The 20,385-nt window shown below is 39.8% G+C and overlaps 1 protein-coding gene across 3 annotated transcripts in view; it reads right to left on the bottom strand.

Annotated features, from left to right (window-relative positions):
• CHD1 (chromodomain helicase DNA binding protein 1) overlaps window positions 1-19,255 on the bottom strand; it is a 55,316-nt gene extending 36,061 nt beyond the window's left edge. Inside the window, exons 1-3 of one of the 3 annotated variants that reach the window (XM_074811856.1) lie at window positions 18,820-19,255; window positions 16,668-16,869; window positions 974-1,178 (exon numbers count right to left, since the gene is read on the bottom strand). In XM_074811856.1, coding sequence (XP_074667957.1) covers window positions 974-1,178; window positions 16,668-16,720 — 258 coding nt within the window. In that variant the 5' untranslated portion in view covers window positions 16,721-16,869; window positions 18,820-19,255. The remainder of the gene's footprint in view (window positions 1-973; window positions 1,179-16,667; window positions 16,870-18,819) is intronic. The other 2 variants (XM_074811855.1, XM_074811854.1) reach the window with 2 other exon arrangements.
• Window positions 19,256-20,385: the final 1,130 nt, after the last annotated feature.

Raw genomic sequence — 20,385 nt, 5'->3', positions numbered from 1 at the left:
AGAGTCAGTGAAATATACTGTAAGTCTCCAGTTTACCACATAGTTACTTTTCCTGAGTAGCATCACTGTTAAGACTGTTCTTAATTTTATCAATTAAAAAATTCACTACAAAATACTGCATGCAATAATAATATCAGATAGCTTTTTAAAGCAGTAAGATTTCTGCAGAACAGAATGTTATATAATAATTGCCAGGACAATTTCTACAGCACGTTTAATAATAGTTGTTTAAGTGTTGTTAAGGTAAAAAATTTATAAAGTAAACTTTTAAACTGACCCAGATAAATCCTTTGAGACCACTTAGCTGATATGCTTTTGTTTCGTACAATAATACTGAACTACATGAACAGAAATGTAACAGAGAATCCTTAGCAGTCTTCAATTCTTGCGGTAATTAATATATGACTACCTTTCACAAGTATTGTCTGCCACCCCAATTAAGTCCATATAACACAAGAGAGTGCAAGGAAATTTTGGCCCACAGGATTTAAGAGATTTCTAAACACCGTTTCCTGAATTTAGCTGACTTACCGATAGAGAAAGCCAACTGCACGTAAGCCTAAAATTTTTATACAATCATTCATTGATACAAGAAAACTAAGCATTAAAGAAACAATGTAAAAATAGAATTTCAGAAGTAACATTATGTGTTTCTTTGTCTTCCTTAAGTTCCAGTAAATTAGTGCATGCTTCTGCATGGTGAAATTTAGGTAAGCATTTAACTCAAAATACTTCTAAAAGGGAGAATTCTAAAAGCATCAATTCAAGTACTTATCCATGAACAACTCAGCCCAATGTTTAAGCCAGCTAAGTACATGCATTCATTAACCCAACCAAGTTAAAAACCTAATCAAAATCAGTTCATTACCTCTTATTTTTTAAAAATGAAAACTGCTCTTGAAACTAACTGCACAGGAAGATTTTTTAAATAATTATTTCCCCCACAAAGGGTTCATTTATGTGTTTTGTTTACCTCAGATCCATCAACTTTTGGCAGTTTAGCCTGAATTTGTTTCTTCTCTCTAGATGTGTCAGACTCTGATTCTGACTGAGTGCCTGACTCTGAACCAGAGTCAGAGTCACTGCTGCCTGACTGGCTGCTGCTTCCATCACTACTGCTTCCAGAGCTTGAACCAGATCCAGAATGTGATGCTGATTCAGAATCGTCATCTGATCGGCTGCAATGAAAAGTTAGTAGGATATTACACAATCGCCAAGGTAACAGGATTAAACTATAAGACTGTTATATATAAAATATTGTTTTCAATCTTTATAAGATCAGCAGTACTCCTTACAAAAATTAAATTTAGAAGCACAAAAAAAAAGCTATGCAGGCCGTATTTTTCTGTTAAAATAACAGCAGCAATATTCCCCATGCAGACAACTCTAAATTTGTCACTGATGGTATGACTTGTGCCAGGGTGCCCTCCTTGGCATATACTTGACCTGCCTGATTATTTCACCAGTATATTCAATTTTGCACCAGATTTAACATACTTAGAAACCACAATAATTAAAGATAAATATTTATTTTATGATCATTCAAAAACTTAGAAACATTTAGTTTTCTACACCAACTTCACAAAGTAGCGAAGTTAAAACTTTAATAAGATTCCTCATTAGGTTAATACTACCATATTTCACAGAATGACAGAATCATCTAGGTTGGAAAGGACCTTGAAGATCATCTAGTCCAACAGTTAACCTAGCACTGACAGTTTCCAATTACACCATATCTCTAAGCGCTATGTCAACCTGACTCTTAAACACCTCCAGGGATGGGGACTCCACCACCTCCCTGGGCAGCCCATTCAAAGATCTCATGAGAAAACGCATCGAAATCATACCACCACAAGGCAAAATAATTTCAAATTACATACACATTTACTGGAAACACTTAAAAAACAAAGTAAACATGAAGCTAGAATCAAAACTGATAAAACCAGAAGCTTGTATCTAAACCCTAGCTGGTCTCTGACAGCACAAGTCATCTGGCTGACAGTCAGCTGGACAGGATGAAAGAGTGGGGAGAGAGGGCAGATTGGTCATTGCCTACCCTGGCACATACTTAATTGACATTTTAAAACCACAAAATAAAGCAAAATTGTTCCTCTTTCTGTTTTTGCTAACACCAACAAAACTCACCAGTAAAGAAGATACTAAACTACTCATAAACAGACTCCTGCAGACTGCACCTCAATCAGTCATCTGCAACTGCCAACTTTGAAAGAAACAAACAGACCATGGTGAAGCTTCCCTGTTCTGAAGGGGAAAATATGGAGAAACATACTGCTGCTGGGTTTCCTTGTACCGAGAGGAAAACTAGGAAGCAAACAAGGCTGCTCCCAAACTTCCTATTTCTGTCATCAAAGGCTTACTTCAGGCATAGTACTATAACACTAAGCTCATTTGTCAAATAAAGCAGGACACTCACTACAGAATATGACCAGAGTTTAAACTGTTTATCAGAAACTAACGGCATGTCATGATGATCTTCCAAAGAGATTTTAATTATAAGTGCTCTTGTACACAAATGTTACCTCATGTTTAATGCTGGTTAAATCAGACCATTATAAAACAAGAGCATTCCTCAGCACAGCAAAGTGCCATAAATAAATGTCAGGGGGACTGTGGAAGTCAGCACTAACTATAAATGAAGAGAATCAGAAGAAAATTCGGCATGGAGAAAACTTAAGACACAAGTAAATACCAGCCAGACAAGTCCCCGTGACAAAAAGCCACGAAAAAAGTGTAAATCCTACATAACTTTGGAGGAGGAGAAGGGAATCAAATACTGCCATGCAGGGCAAGGCTTGCTCAAAGAGGGCGATAATAATGTGAATTACCAAATCTTAAAAAAGATGCAAAACACTAAGCCATAAGGATGGTAATTAAGTTAGCTTTCCATATACACTAACATAGTGCTAATCATAGCTTCAGTTCCACATACAGCCAGAGGCAACCAAAGCAAAGTACCTCTTTTCTAAGGTAGCATGGGGAAACCGACACTGGAATAAGCCATCTTGCTCAACTTGCCAACATTATGAGAAACATGTAAACCAGCTACAGGATAGAATGGTGGAGAGACTAAAGGAGGGGAGAGGGGAAGAAAGAAATTCCAGTTTACTTAGATAAGCTAGCAAAAATCATGTGAGATCACAGCTGATGGGAAATTTTAATGGTTTGATGTTCTTCCACACAGGAATTAAATTGGCCTGATTTGGACAAGACCAGACTAACACAACCCAACTGCATATCCACTAACAGGAATATCTGACAAGAATAAAAATATTAGTCAATATTCAACCACGTTGCTAATAAATGCAAGACTACAAAACAAGCCTGACAGTAGAAGCAAAAGGGATGGGGAGAGAAAGAAAATTGCAAGAACCAAGAAGAAAGAACAAATAAAGAAAGAACAAATAATAAGGTTCACCACAACTGATTTAGGGCTGCCCTTAAAGATTCCATGTTTGAAGGACAACACAGGATCACTACTATAGACTAACTGCTAATTGGTACATAGAAGAGAGAAAAAAAAAAATTTTAAATGTTGTAGCATCAGTAACGTCTTATTGATGCTTTCTTATTCCACAGTGTTAAACCAGAACAAGGAAATGGAAAAAGACAAACTGACTAGCAGCAAGTAATTTTAAAACAAGGGAAACAGCAAGGACTTGCTAAAATGTTTATCAAATCATAAGATGATATGGCAGTATTTATACATGCTTGAAAAGAGTTTGAAATTAACTAGTAAAAAGCACTACAGCAGTTCAAGCACACAAGACTAGTCTATGCTGGGTTGAGCTTACTTCAACTCTAATCATCCAAATGAATACAGATGTGTGAAAATGCACTAGCTGTTCTACCTGTATACTTCCTCATGTGTACCACATACTCTCAGAGGTCTTGATGTCAACTACAGTGTGTATAAAAAAAAAATAGAAAGATTAACAGATATGATTTAATTTCTACTGAATTGTGAAGAACTTTCTTGTTCACTGGCCACAGGACAAGTAACTGATAGGCTGTGAGGACTACCAACACATATTTATTTCATCGTGTCCTTTCACATGATGTTCCAACCGGAGCTTCAGCAGAACATGACTTGGAGGCACAACCTTGACTGTCTTTGTAGAGGTTGTACTATAACCCAGAAACGATAGGAAATGGGGTAATACATGAGTTAGTTCTGCATAAACATATGCAATAAAGACACACTGCAGATCATTGAGACAGTACTGAGCAGCACTGTGCGACAAGTAATACCTATAAATCCCGAATAGCTGCAACAGTCATTAAAGGACTTTCCTCCGAGAAATTTAAAGGATTTGAACCTACAGTGAGAACACCAGGCAAAACACACACCATACACCAAGAGATACAAGTGCTGAGTTTTCAGCATTAAAAATATTTTCAAAATTAGAAAGGAAATTGGTATTTTTCTTTTTATCACGTAAGTCACTGCAGTCAAAGATCCAAAAGAGAACATGTTTATGCAAAAATCAAAATATCACACACTTCTGCATGCAGACTGTGTTCTTGCTTTTCCTGTACTTAAAAAGTTAGGTCTAGCACTTCTAATGACAATCTTCTTTCATAATGTGTAACACTAATATATCATCATTTCAAGCTTTGATACTGGTTTTTTTATTTTTTAAAAGAAAAACTACCAGCTAATTTCAAGTGATTTTACACTAACACAGGTGTCATCATGAGAAGGCTGAAGAACAAGGAACTTAGTTCAGCCATTCATTCCCTCTATCAAAGTCACTGCCTCTGCTCTCACTGAAATTTTTTCTTAAAAGAGTAAAAAGGTGGAAAGGGCAGGGAAGAAAAAGAGGGAAAAAGGCAGGGGAAAAAAGGAAACTCATTCCCTAACCAAACTACCTGGAAATGCCAGCAGTTAAAAGAAAACCTTTTTGTACCAACACCACAAAAAAACCTCTACTGCCTAATAGGGCCAGCCACCTATGCAAACAGAAATTGAATGGAAATTTTCAGCCTAAGACTTCTTAATTATCTCTAAAGGTATCTACAAGGTAAACAGAAAGAAAGAACAGACTTAATTACTAACTGGGTTTTTTCTTGGTTTTATTAATCTCTCATGGGATACAGTTTTAGACCAGCACCAGACTAGACTACCAACTTGCCAGACTACTGATCAACTTCTGATATCAAGGAGCACCTCATTTGTATTTTAAGTAATACTTGTAAGAAAGCAGCAGCAATAAAGTAAAAACATAGACCTATCTAACTTTTTCTAAAAATCAAGAAAGCCACTTAAATATGAAAAAAAACTTGCTTGGGACAAAGGAAGCATTAAGTAAAGAGGACATTAAATTACCTTTCCTCTCGCAACAAATGGAAAAGTAAAATGCTTCTGTGGCATTTCCTAGCCATGTCTCTTAAGCAGTGTCCATCATGAAAAAATGGGGTACTGAAAAAGTCTTACTGAAAAACTACCGTAGAAGTAGTTCTCAGTTTAAACTTCTATTCAGTCAAGATACTAGCAGTTTGCTACACCAAATCAATTCAACATCCAGAGACCAACCATTTCTAGTACTTCACCTCTGCAGATGTAAAATCTCCAGGAGATTTTCTCTACCACATGGAGTGCTGACCCAGAGAAAATTTAACAATGAGTCACTACTTCTCATTATCACATAAGCAGGACCCAGAGTTACTCTGCTTCAGGACTTAACTGAGAAACGTTATCTGTGAAAGTCAGCCTCCCTGGTGAGAAGAACTTCTGCTAACTGATGTGAGGAATGCCACGATTTAAAGGCTTTACCATCCCCTATGAGGAGCCAATCTTTTAGCTGCAATATTTGACCTACAGTGTTCATGAAACAGAAGCAGCTTCCCCCTCTCCCAGCCCCACCACACTTCATTGTAAAGACAAAACTACTGCCACACGAAGGCAGTGGTCTCCAAAGAGGGATGCACACACCTTGGAGGTGTGCGAGACAACCCATGGGATATGTGAAGAAAATACTGGAACTTCTATTTAGATTTATTTTTAATCTAAAAACCAAAAACAAACCCAAAACAAAAAACACAACCAACAACCCACAGAAAAAACCCACAAATCAAAACCATACCACGAATTCAGCTTTATAAACATTTAATATATGGATTGTCATTGGCAATCTCACTCAGTCCATATGTCTGAGGGTCCTGTGTCACATATGGTAGCTGAGGTTTCCTGGGGGAAGTATATGCTCCACAACGCATAGGGGTGACAGTGGCACAATCACTTCTTCATTCCCTTATCTGTGGACTGTGACAAACTGCAGTTTGCCTCTCCTTGGTTAGGTGGATTTATGTATTATGTTACTTAATTTTAACCAGAAGAGTGGACTGAAAATAACACTAATACTGTGAGTGCAAGTGAACAACAAGAAAGTGGCAGAGCTGACACTTCTACTCTAGTACAAGCTCTTCATCAGCCACACTGTAATGTAATGTAAAAAACAATGACAATCTAATATCATCTGACAATAAACTGGACCGAAAAATTGGAATTATCAAGACTGTTTACGTATTTACATCCACTGTTGTTAACAATTAACTTCACTCTACGTGTATACTGTGCCTTGAGATACTAGATGAACCATCACAATCAGAAAGACATTTGAAAACTAACAATCTAGAACACAAACCTCATTTTTTTCCAGCAATGTTTCAAGTTATGCAATACCTGTACTTTTCAAAATTTCACTAAATTTAATGATAAATGTTTAGAAGTCTCTTTTGAGGTTCTTTTACCTAAGAGCAAGGAACAAAAATGCCACATGTCACTGGAGAATTCACTTCTTGTGCCGTAAAAATGGCTAAAATAATGCATGGAAAACTAAAATGGCTAAAATAATGCATTTCTTTGTCAGCAAACACTGTTGAAAGATGCACAGAAAACACTGGTGAAGATCTGAAGAAACAACAAATCATGCACTGTAGGAGGTTTACTCTATGTTTGGATGAAAGTACAGATGTTCCAATTTACGGTATTTGCTAGTTTCTGTTTCAATGATGAAATGCACAAATAACTACTTTTTTGTGAGCCACTAAAGGAAAGATGTACTAGAGAAGATATCTTCTCAACAGTAAATGACTTCCTTAATTAAAACAAAAAAAGTTTTATGGAAAAAATGTGTAAGTGTAACCGCTGATGGAAGGGTTGCTTTGACTGGAATAAAAACCAGATTCTAGTAAAGGTAATATAGAGAGCACCATACATGAAATTCATCCACTGCATCAACTACAGACAAGCTAATGCACTGAAGAATCTGGAACAAGAGGTGTACAAAGTGTGAAAGGATGTCATCGATGTGGTTAATTTTATTAAAACAAGACCACTAAATACTAAAATGTTTACAATACTTTGTAATGAACTGAGGAGTGACCATAAAAGCCTTTTCTACCAAGCAAGGTTCACTGCTCAGAAGCATTGCTGACCTTGAAGATTAGTTTTTTGGTGGGGTCTGGGGGCTTTGTTTGCTTTAAAAAAAAAACCCACAAGTGTTCCAAAATTGCTGATCTTTTCTCTGAAAACAAGCAGTCACCAGTAGTATGGTACCTAGCAGGTATTTTTGAAAAAACAGACACGCTCGTTGTATCCATTCCAGCTGAAGGTGACGTTTTAATGATGAGAAAGCAACTGCTTTTCTAAAGAAATTCATGCTATGGAGAGAGCATTTTGAAAACAGATGTTTGGAAAGGTTTCCATTGTTATGTGATTTTTATTGCCCAACATAATGTGTATCACCTATAAAAGCCATCATATCTATACACTTAAAAAGTTGGAGACAGAAATTTCTAACCTGTTTAAAAATCTTCCAAAAAGTTTCAGTGGGTTTTGAACCCATTTGTTAAAAACATAAAACTACAACCCCTTCTGACTGATTTGCAAGAACTGATTGACACTAGGGCAGATGGAAATTTACTAGCCAAGTTTTAAGAAAAATCTTTGCATAATTAGTTGATGGGATTGAAAAAAATTAGTATCGTAATTTAGTAAGTGCAGTCAACAATGCACTTCTTCCATTTGGAACCATGTATCTTTGTGAAGTATCTTTATCAGCTATGCCAGCCATTAAAACCAAGTACCAAACCAAACTGAACTTAGAACCACACCTTCAAAACACTGTATTACAAAGTGTTAAACTAAGATTTTAATAAATAAGAATATTCATAATAATCTTTTTAGCGAGTGCAAAAAGGGGTTTTTTGCCATTAACAAAGTAAAATATTTTCTTATATGATTTAATCATTATCTCATCCTTTTAAAATTGCTATTTCTTGTGTATTTTTTATAATGTTGGTATTTGTACAGCAGTCGTATATAATTTATAAATAAATACATACATCAGAGGTGTGTACTCAAATATTTTTTATTGATAGGAGTGCGTAAACAAAAATTTTGGAGGCCACTGCACTAAGGAATTAAAAAAAACCATAATGGAGACAAGCCTTCCTTTCTCCCCAACCATGACACATTAAGTAAGCCTTGGCTATTAAAAATTAACATAAATCTGTAATTCCTTTCATGGGATTACCTATGACCCTCTTCCACATAAGCAGTAACTCAGATTAAATTCTGATCATGCTAAATGCTAACTCTAAGAGTAAAGATGGAATTATTTAAGAAAAGGTACACACATTTACACACACACATGCTCTCAGGAAGAAAATTTACATCTGTCATCTCCTGACAGTAAAGGGGGAACTTGGGAACAAGGAACTCAGAAGTTTCCCTTTAACTGCTCCTACCTTTGCTCTGAGTTTCAGCAATTTTCACACAATTTGAACAATGGTACAAACAGTAGTATGAGCTACTGCACTTTGAAAACACTCTCAGTCCTCACCAATACAATCACCTGTTGGTGAGGGTTCTACAACAATAACTTTCTGACAGTGTTATTGATGCCCTCTCTAATCCCCCCCGTGGTATCAGTAACAACCAGGAGGAGCAGATTCATCTTTTTAAAACAGTCTCTCTTTTCATAAACATTCTAAAGGGCCAATGAAGAAGTGGAACAAACAAACAGTACTTCTTAAGATTGCTGTCCTTAAACTGAAGTATAAAACAGTGCAAACCAATACAGAATTTGGAAAAAAACATATAGATTTCAAATGAAAAAGGATTTTTTGGTAGTTTTCAATTTTAGTAGACACAGATTTCACACTGTATCATGACATACTGAAAGTAATTTTTCCAAATGCTTAAACTCTACATGGTGTAATATCTTCTCCCTTTTCCCATGGAGTATGGCATCGCTGATGTGACTAAGAATAAGGGCAACAGCATGCAGAACTCCTATTACACTGCAGTGCCTACCAGCATCACTGGAAATTTAGAGACCTTGTTTGCCAAAGTTTTTAAAACTTAATTGTTTGAGAGTTTTTGAAGTTAATAGGAGAAGACATATAGGATACAAAAGTTTCATACAAATTTCTAGTAGCTCATGAATTTTTTTTTGATCTGCTGAAATGGATGCCCTAAAAGCCTGCTATAACAAGGCAAACCCAATCATAATCAAGCTCTAAAAAGCTTATAGACCTCTCTCAAGCTGAAGATAAGTAATCTCTTATTTTAACAACTTGTATCAGCAGAATTCCAGAAATAGTTTAATCTTCCTTAAGTGGAAAAGGAAAGGAGATACAATCTAAGAATACACGTATATTTTCTATAATCAATGGAAGCTATCATTGCAAACCAAATGATGTGACAGCATTTCACACCTTACTAAAATTTGATTTTTAAAATACTTGCTGCATTAAAGACAAAAAACCTTATCTGATAGCAAGACAGTTTTACTTTCATTCAAGAAACAGATTCTGTTTAAAGATACTAAAACATAAAACACAGGGAGCTGTGAGGTAGTTATAACACCCTTGGTCACTTTCTTTTCCACTTTTGCCTACGGTGTTCTTTAATTTTGCCCGCATTTTTTGAGTCTATAAGCAATTCCTTCTCTTGCTAAACAGTTTTAAGTACTATCTGATGTAGTCTAGCTGGGGTCAATAATTTGACTAACTTTTGCAGTAACTAATGCCCATTAGTGCAAAGTTGCACCACTGACCTCCACAAAATTAATCACCTGAACTGGCACTACTAATTACTGAGATTCTCGTATCATATCTCTAGTTGTAGGATGCAAAGAACATTAAATATTTCCTCAACCAAGGCCTGAAATACTGTCACAATTACCTGTCACCTGCTGTCTAATGCAGTCTACATAAATATTATCTTAGGATCAGCAGTTCTGGTCCCCTGCTCTTCAGAGTTCCCCTTACACAGAAGAAGAGGCAAAAGTGCATTATTTCTTGCCAGTTTCTGTTCCTGTATAGGCCAGGATCATTGCCTTTGTTTCAGATGCTTTTACTGGAAACAGTTCAGCAAAAGCAAAAAGTGTACACCATACCCTGCTATGCTGTGGACGCTTGTAGCGGGGTAAGACAGATGGTTTGGGTAGAACTTAAACCACCTTTTTGCCTGTGCATCTGTATCCTCTTTTCCCCTTCTTCCAAAAAAGCCTGATTAAAACAGGAAAGAGACAATCTCCACAATTTCCAAGGAGCTAACATAAATTAGGACCTTCCTGTCTTTCACTCACTCTTTCCGAACACAGTCAAGACAGCCTCTCTGCAGGACAATCCAGAGCTGAAGACTACCTTCTTTGTTCAACATAATTAGAGAAACAGTCAAAATACAAGACTTCATTCTCAATTAGCTATACATCTGTGTTCATCAAAATTACCAATGTTCACCATGTCACATTATGTCTTCCCTTTGCTCTGGTTTTATACTGGTGACCTCCTCTAACCACCTCTATTTTGTGGGCTAACTTGCTTTTTTTCCCACCTTCTTCACTGATGAATGGGCTTCCAAGAAACCAAATGCCAAAAGAAATTATAAACATTACCAAGACTTGAATAGGAAGACTAGATGGAAACAACAGGGCAAAGCAAGTTAAGCTACAGAATAGAGATGTTGTTAATATAATGTATACAGAAATACAGTATTTGGTAACACTAACTGTTGAAGACCATTTGTGCTCTTTTAAGCACTTCATTACTCAAAATGGAATTCCTGCTTTTGTAAATCCCTCTTCTAAGAATGTGTCACATAAGCCTTCTTCCCTCCTCCAGCTTCAAGTAAATAATATATATTACTTACTAAAAAACCCAACCAAACAAAAAAACCCCAACCAACAGTACACTGAAAACAGCATTACAGGTTTAGAGGTGTTCCTCACTAACAAACCTCACATTACATTCACTCTACTTTGTTCAACTAAAAAAAAACCCACCACCAAAAAACCAAAGACAGCAATACACAGGACTGTACAAAACAGTAGAGCATCATAAGGCTATGGAAATAGAAACAAACATGATGGATAAAGCAATAATTATGATCTCTTCAGCACTGTTGGAGTGAGACTATTTCTCTACCATACAAACAAACCACAGCAATGATGACAAAGTTACCTGTCAATAATAACCTGCAGTAGCAGGCATGCAACAGTATATACTAAAAATAAATAGCATGTTCTCAGGATGGGATCCCTAAATGAAAAAGTATAGTTTCATGCATGTTGACAAACTGAGGTGTGAAGTCAATAAAGAGCGTCTTCTGGGCTACGTAGTCAAGAAACCTCTCTCACTCCTAGCCCTTGAGTCAAGTAGTTGCATTTGTACAGCAGCACATGTCAAATCTGATTTGGCATGGAAGTTTGACACACTGAAGTAATTTGCCTGTTCTTTTTTTAAGAACACTGTCTCTGGATACCCCCTACATGTTCAAGATGAATTTATGGCTGAATGCAGCATTTATTTACAAGCTACTTTGCAAGAAAAGCAACATAGCTTAATTAAAGTACCAAAGGAGACAATACTTCACATTTGTTTTTACCTACATTTTTTTACCCCCCTCAGTAAATACCTATGCAATAAACTGGAGAATGCTTTGGGGAGATGACAGGCTTAGAGACAGATCACTGAAACAGATTACAAGCAAGTATCCTGTCACAGAGTCATTAGTTCTTTTTAACAGTCATAAATTTAGCTTCACTAACTTACCCCTTAAAACAAGGTGTCCCTGACAGCATCACACAATGAAGAACAAAGTCTGCTAATTTACACAAAGCATTAGGAAGAGAAATCCTGAAATGGAAAGCTATACAAGTCACACTGTAAAAGAACTGATTGAGCATTTAAGACTCCTGCATAAGGTCTAGGTTAATAATGGATCCAAGAGTGGATAATTTATCATTGCTGATTTCAAGTGCATTCATTAGGTTAAGCTACCTTATGAATCTTCCTGTTTAAGAACAGCAGGAAGGAGTACCAACTTGAGCAAAATAAAATTCAAGACATTGGAAAAGATTACTTACTGCAGGGTCTGTGAAAAGCATCTGAGATGACAGTGGACTGTTTTGTTTTTCACTTATTTTTTTGTTTGTTTTTAAAATAAAACAGAATTTGAGGGAAGGCAAGCATTTGAATACGAAGAGCCCATTCAAAATGTCCGGAAGTCAGACACTAAAATGCCGAACTCTTAAAATTGCAAGTTCGAAAGCAAGTTTCTTTAGGCAAATGCTTTATTTTTAAAGACATTTTAACTATTTAATTTGATTTAGATGCATAGGGAATTTTTAATTTTTTTTTTATCACAACCGAAGAAAAGCAGAGGAAACAAAGAGTACAAGAAGTCAGGCTACCAAGTGTTATTTCTTGTCCTCAGCTATTGCAAAGCATGAACACAACTGAATTTTCCTGATACATATCAACAACTCAGATGCATTATATTTCCAGCCCTGCCGACTATTATCTGCTGCCACTAGAAACTTTCTGCACAGGAAAGGTATCAAAACCACACTGATCATCTACCAACTTTCATAACCCTATGAACCACATTGCAAGTCTATGAGAGCCACAAGTCACACATCTTGAGAGCAAAGAAGTCCCAGGCATCCTTCACAGGCAGGAGGTATCAGTGGTTCCCCAGGGGTCCACTACTCTGTTGTGCAATGTGATCATTCTCCAACATGCAGCTGGTTCCAGGGGCAACACAACGATGTCTTTATCAGAAGCTCCTTGTAGATCACTGGCAAAAAAAGTATTAAATGGAATTCAAGCAACAAAAAAACCCCAAACACTTTAGGGGCCACAACTGAATAGCTCTGGTGTATATACTGCCTGTATCACAAAACTTCACTCTGTCTTGAGGAATGTGAAAAGCTCTCATTACCTAAATTTCTGAAACTCTTGAGAATGGTGGAATTGAATCTAAAATATGTGGAAAAGGTACTTGCCAGACAGTTAGGTTAGACAAAGACTGTGACCTGGATAAACTCAGCAGAAGTCCCAAAGCCAAACTAGAGACCATATGCACAGTGAAAGCTGTATCATGAATTTGTAATATTTTTTTTTAGCTGGAAAGGTTTCCAAACAAAAAACACTTGGATTTTGATGCATATTCTATCTCAGTTCTTCTAAAAGGAAGTGAAAAGATGCTTTAAACTTGGTTCAGGACACCTTATCATGCTTTAGCATGTTTAATTCTGCAAGAGATCATTTCTGATAAAATAGCAACTTACTAACCAAAGAGAAGACTACTACTAACAGAGGTTAAGAGCTTGCTTTATCCAGTAGCTGTTCACAGTAAGTTCTAACAACAGTTCCCTTTACCATTCAGGTAATTTTGTTGATCTGAGAATTCCTGTGCACTAACATGTAAGTATGTATCTACATATGTATAGTTTTATGTATATGCTCTCTCTTGCTATATACACACATTTTTAGCAATATTATTTATTAAACCTCTGCCAGAAAGAAGCCAGCACACGGGAGTAATTCTGCAAATATGCTTGGGGAATCTCTGTTTTAACTCCCACTTAGATTTTTTTGAAAGCGAGAACCTCATTGTGGCTTTCAATTAATCTTTTTTACCTCCTGCGGAAGGTATGAATTTATATAGTAAATTGAAACCTGCTGACAAAGTCTTTAGTCTTAACTTTCTTTTGTAGTCCACAGACTATTCAATCCACAAAGTGAATTAAACTCTCTGAAACTACTATCTTCTATAAACATCAGCTTTCAAGTATTTAAAGAATGGGAAAATTATTTGGTGTAAGCAGCTGCTTTCTGCAAAAATGGGAGTACAATACATTCCAGCCAGCTACCTTTCAGTTAAGCTGCACTGAGCACATCCTTTTTTACCTACAGAGAAAGGTTTGCTCAAGTCCTCTATACCTTGTTCCACAGGAAACAGAGGAAGAGCAAAGATACGGGAAATCTGATTGTTATTCAATTAGCACCAGTGTTTCCCTTCTACAGTCCCTGTTCTACCTGAGGCTTGTCTTGCAGTTCAGGTATAACTGCCCTTCCTTGCTGATTAAGCTTCTTATTACTATCTAACTAGAATGTATTTACTCATATTCAAGTCTGCAACAGAATGCTTTCAAGAACATGACACAAAGATGCTTTGCTTAAGAGTCAGCTTCTCATAGTATTGCTATAAAATTTTTGTGTCTACGCTCATTTACTGTCCAGGTGAACGATACCTGCAATATTTTACCTTGAGCTACTTAATAGTCCAGAGTAGTGATTTCAAGTAAACAAGAAGCCAGAGAGTAGACTCCACTGTAATTATTACACAGAAATCAGAACATCAAGCAACAAGACTAGGTATTAGTGTTTATGCTAGTCTACAATTTCCATCATGCTTGGTTCTAGTTCTGATTTATAGCTTCCGAGGTTGTTGAAATAGACAAGGAAAGTCCAAATAGTGCGGCCAGTTTTCAACTGTGAAAATACAAGAGATGCACTCTTACACCTGTAGCAAAACAGAATGTCAGGCTAAACACCTGCAGCAAAGGAATGTTTTCTACTCATCTACTGGACAGATGAATAGATGCCACACCAGAAAATTCAAAGATTTCTTGTAATTTTCACCAGTGATGCTGTTTAGATTATCACTGTATTCCCCTTCATCTCTTCTTCTTTCCTACCAATTCTTGAGAGTTTGATCTTCTTTGCAATTTATTCCCAGCAGCAATTCTCAATTGCTTTCTTCACTTGTTCCACTTCTCTCTCTAGCATTCTAAGTGGAACAGGACCACTAGAAACTTAGCAAACATATTTTGTTACTGATCTCCACTTCCATTCTGTAGAATTCACATTTCCAGATCAGAAGGCTAAACACAGGAACACCTGCCAAGTTACAGTTAGCTATCTATCTGCAGTTGCAGCTTCCTAAGGCAACTCCCCTCTGAGTAAAAACCATCTAGAATTCTGGAAACTTACAAAGAAGAAAAAAAGACTAAATAATAGGGGAAAGACATATAAAGATACTCCGTAAGTGTCACACTCCTTTTGCAATAAGTATTTTCATAATGGAACTAGGCTACACAGAAGAGGGTTTCATCATTTAAAATGGAAAGCTTTCACCTTTCACTTACAAAAACAGTTTCCTGATAATACATGGCAAACACGAACATAAGCTTTCCAAGACCTGCCTGTGGGTTAGGCTATAGGGTTAATGATTGATACAAATTTAGGAAAAAAGTTTTTAGCATTTTAAAACTTTTTAACGCTTTAAACCATGCTCAGCAGGACATTTAAGATGAAGAACAAAGTCTCACTTCACAGGCAAGAATCAAGTTTTGAGAACTATGCATCCTCCTGATACTTATAAAGTCTGTAGAACATAGAGTTATGACCCTCTGACTGACAGAATCAGCTGATTCAACAGGCTATGATCAGAAAGAGGGGCAGAAAGATGGGTAAACTAACAGCATGGTCTTAACTGCCTCTTAGAAGAGAAGTCTAAAGCCACTTACTATTTGCAAGTTTACTTTGACTTCTTAAACCTTCACCATTCATCATATTTCCAGTTTTAGAAATCTAAACTCTCTAGCCCAGGAGGAACTTTTTGAACTTAGCACTGTTCTAGAAAGGGAACATAAATCCACCCCAACAAATTGGCTGTCATCCTGATGGATGCAGAGATGTTCTAACCAGACTTTTCCAAATATGAACACTCTGCACATGCTAGAAGACTAGCACTCAACATTAGAGGACTGGTGGGGTTTTTTGTAATTAAAAAAGCGGCTGAAAAGCTGTACTTTCACTTCAGAAAACAAATACAAAATTAACTTTCAGTTACACTGCTCTGACAGCTCTACAGAAGGAAGAATCATTAAGTACTCGATATCAAAAACTAAAATGATGAGCCCACTGCTCCACCTTTAGAAATAATCTAGTTAGGGTTTTATACAACACGTATTATGCATGTTTGCCTTGCACTTTAGAGACAATAGCTTTATTTTAATATTTTGATCCAACGTTTCAGCTTTTGACACTTCAATATATTTTTTTTTCCTCAGAAGAGTAATACTATTCTGTTGGATGCTGACGTGATTTTAATACTATGTAAGCTTTATTATGTAAGGCATATACAAGATCATTACAATTCTTAGCTGAAGCTACGTGAATGTAACAAGCACATTAAGCACCTGTAGAAAAGCACGTTCAGTCCTCCTAACTATGGTCTGCTTGCTAACCAGGAAGCTTTGGCACCAAGTTTAAATATAAACCAGTATTAGTAAAGAAAATATAGAATACATAGCCAAGAATACGTGAAATGAGCAAGTGCTTACCTTGACTCTCCACTACTGTTTCTTACGCTTTCTTCATCACTGTGCCCATTCATTGTAAATATTAAGTTTAAAAGTTAAATAAAAATCCACTCAGGTTACAAGGTGGATATCAAGGATCCACTTCTTGATACTCTGTATGTTTTCCAGGTTATGTGTTTGTTCTAGTGTTCTCTGCAGGTATTCAAGATTTCTCCTAAAATACCTAAAATAGTAAAGGAAAACATTGACACAATTTGAAAATATGTTTGCAACTAAAAAGATACCAAAAATAACTTGGTCTTTCACTCACACTGAAAGGGGGCATCATGTTTGATGTCATGTTTTTAATTGAAAAATAGCTTTTTGTGTGTTACCTGCTCATGGATGATCATTTTATTACCATTTTCTTGTCTGGAAAAAAAAAAAATTCTCTCTCCTGATCTCTGAGAAAACCAGAAAAAAAAAAAAATCTCAAGAGAACAAGTCTTTCATTAGTTACACTCAAAAAAAAAAGATGAAAAAACTAAATGAAATACACAAAACTCATGAAAGGAAAGACCTGTCCAGGTTTTTGTTCAACTGCAGTTGGGTCCCAGCATACGGACCATTATGCTTCTTTATGCAACTTTTCATTGATGGTGCTATAAAGATGGCAATTTCTGCTGAACCACTAGCTGCAGAATAGGAAATGTTATGGAAATTACATTCTCTTTAGCACTGCAGGCTAAGAACAGTTTACTATATGTCTGCACTACACCTTGTGGCTTAACTTCTGTCACAGTACTGACTTCAGGACAAAGTACATCTAAGTTTTAAAGAAAAACTGCCTACCTGAACACATAGGTAAATACCATAGATATTAATGTTCTGCTAAGATCTGCTTAGTAAAATGTGTTTCATGCACAAAACATAGTGGAAGCATTTCCACATACACACATAATCCTTACATCCAGTTGTGGGTAGAGGTAGGAAGATAAAGACTGTCCCGTTTAAAACAAGTGTCTCCACTAAATAAAACCAGAAAGATCCCACAGATGGAATGACCATTATTTCACACACAAGAGCATCTTAAATCAGATCACTGCAGTATCCGATGCAGCTGAAGAAAGTTCAGGGTCACGGTAAAGGGACTGCAAGTATAAACTCAGTTATAATCAGATAAAGAGCAGCGCCTCTCAGATTTAGTGGTGTGAAAGCGATTAGGGGCTCGCCTGCTGGCTGCCTGCCCCGAGGTGCTCTCCTCCAATATGCAATCCAAAACTCATCGGGTTGGGGGCGGGGGGAAGCCTAGCTCCGGGAAGGGAAATGCCCCGCGCTCAGGCACCAGCTGATACCCGAGCCACTCCGGCCAGCAAACAAAGACGATGAAGAAGGGGGAAGTAATAGGAAGGAGCCCTGCAACCACGGAGGGTCCGCGAGCGAGGCTGGGGACTCCACGGCGGAGGAGGCGAGTCAGGAGGCTCCCCGCGGCCCGGCCGCGAGGCCGCACTCTGCGCCGCCCGGCAGCAGGCTCCCCGCTGTCTGTCCCCCCGCGCGGACAAACACCCCCTCGCCTCCGCGCCCGGTACCCTCTGGACCCCGCAAAACACCTTGAGACGCGGCCAAATTTTCTCCCTAACACCCGTTTCCTGCTTCGGAGCGATCCTCCCCCGAGACCTGGCCGCCCAGACCGCGCTCCCGCGGCCGCTCTCCTTCCGCCCGGCCCCAGGGCGCTCCCGCGGCAGACCGGGCCAGGGCTGCCTCCTGCCCTCGAAGACGGCCCTCCGCTAGCGGAGCGGCCTGCACAGGCGCCACTCCCGGCCAAGGCTCTCTGGCAGCGTCTCCAAGGCCAACACTGCTCTCCAAGCTCGCTTCCCGCGGCGCCCCCCATGGCCAGAGGAGAACCACGGCCGCTCTCCTGCCTCCCGGGTGGCTCGACACTGGCTCCCCCCGCAGGAGCCAACGAGCGCGGCTCAACCCCAGCTACCAGCCTCGGCCCTCGCAGCTCCCTGCCTCCGCTGAAAACAGCGAGTGGGCCCAAGCACCCAGCCCCGCACCGGGCATCCAGCCCCCAACTGGCCGACAGCGGACCCCGCGCCCCATCTCCTCAGCACCGCCCGCCTCCCCCTTCCATTTTAGGCAACCGCACAACTCCCGGACAGCGAGAGAAAAGTCATGGCGGGCCTTTGCCTACCTGCGTGCACCCAGCCCAGCCCGGCCAGTCCTTCCCAGGGCCGCCCCGGCCCAAGACTGCGCTATGCCCCACGGAGAGGTTCGTGCCGCAGCCTAGGGTCGGGGGCTGCTCCCGCGGCCGCGGCGGGGCCTGGGCCGCCGCTCCTCCTGCTGTCCGCTGGCTCCTCACAGCCCCGCCCGGGGGGCTCGCTCGCCGGCTCAAACAATGGGGCCCCGAAACGGACAGGGAGGGGCGCAGGACGAACCAGGGTGGATGCTGCGCCGTTTTGCTCCACCACCGCTTAAGTCCTCCCGACCGCCGCCATCACGCTGCCGTTCCGCTCAGCCTCCCCCTCCCTTGCTCGGATGGAAACCCCGGGCGTGATGTCAGCCCTGCGCCCTGGGACCGACCAGCAGGAGGAGGAGGAGCCACGGCCTGAGGCGACGAGCAGCGCTGCTGGGCCGTTCAGAGCGGGACGGTGAAGGGAGGATGCGTAGCTTGCCGCGCCGCAGGCCGGCGGGGCTGGAGGCAGCGGTTGCCCTGCCTCACTGCCTGCCGCATGGAAGGGGCGCGGAGGCTGGCGCGGCTGCACCTTCAACCCCGTGTGAGGGCGCAGGGTGCGGCCCGGCCCGGCCCGGAGAGGCGCCATGACCCGAGCGGCGCGGCCGCCAGCCTGGTGCGGGCCGCCCGTTACCGTTTTGCCCCGTGTGATTTTTGTATTTGCTCTTGGGTTTTCGGTGTAAAATCACAGGCCGGCGACAAAGATGACAGCGTTTCTTAGTCTAACTACGCAGTGACAGGTGGTACCGCGGTGTATTTAGGAAGGCTTGGCACGCTGCTGCTGGGAGGACGATTGTATCCGTGAGGACTGTCCCCCTGGCTGGGGGTTGGTCGTCTTCCTTCCATTCCAGAACCTAACGCCCGCTTGAGCCGTTTGTTTAAGGTGCCTCGCGTTCGTTATCGGGGGGGGGAACAAAACAAAAACCACCACCCAAACCAAAATAAAACACAAGAAAAAGTAACATAAGTTGTGTGTCCAAATGTTCTCAGGGTAGCAAAGGAAAGTAGTAGCAGTTGAGTGAAAGCGTGTTCTGTAAGCAATACAAGACCACAGCCAAACACTGTTGGAAAGAGAGAGCAACTTACCTGCTTTCTCCCCTTTGGAGGCACATGCGTGCAGTTAGACTCTCACTCTAAAGAAGTGCGAGGTCATTACTGACTTGACATCTGACCTTTGGATATTTATTTCCCCTGCAAGAGGGAAAGAGGTCAAGATCAGCATGAAAACACAGTTTGCTCATGAACGAAGGGAAGCTTGAAGGAATCGGGTCACTGTGTGGGTATACTAGAGGAAGGTGGTTACAGTGGTGGTTACAGCGGCTGTTACAGCAGCTGTCACAGCAGTTCAAGCTTGAAGAGTTGTATTGGCCAAGTATATACTGGTGTATAGCTTACCTCATGGTTGCTCTTCCAGGGTGAGCAAAGCTGGTTGCCTCAGTGCTCAGTGGAGGTGGGCACCCAATGTACCTGCCACCCTTCAGCTGGGTTGCTGGGGTTTCCTGGAGCTGTGCCGTCAGCCCACCAAGG

Source organism: Strix aluco, chromosome Z, assembly GCF_031877795.1.
Source record: "Strix aluco isolate bStrAlu1 chromosome Z, bStrAlu1.hap1, whole genome shotgun sequence".
Lineage (NCBI taxonomy): Eukaryota > Metazoa > Chordata > Aves > Strigiformes > Strigidae > Strix > Strix aluco.
This window is presented reverse-complemented; position numbering and strand designations above follow the sequence as displayed.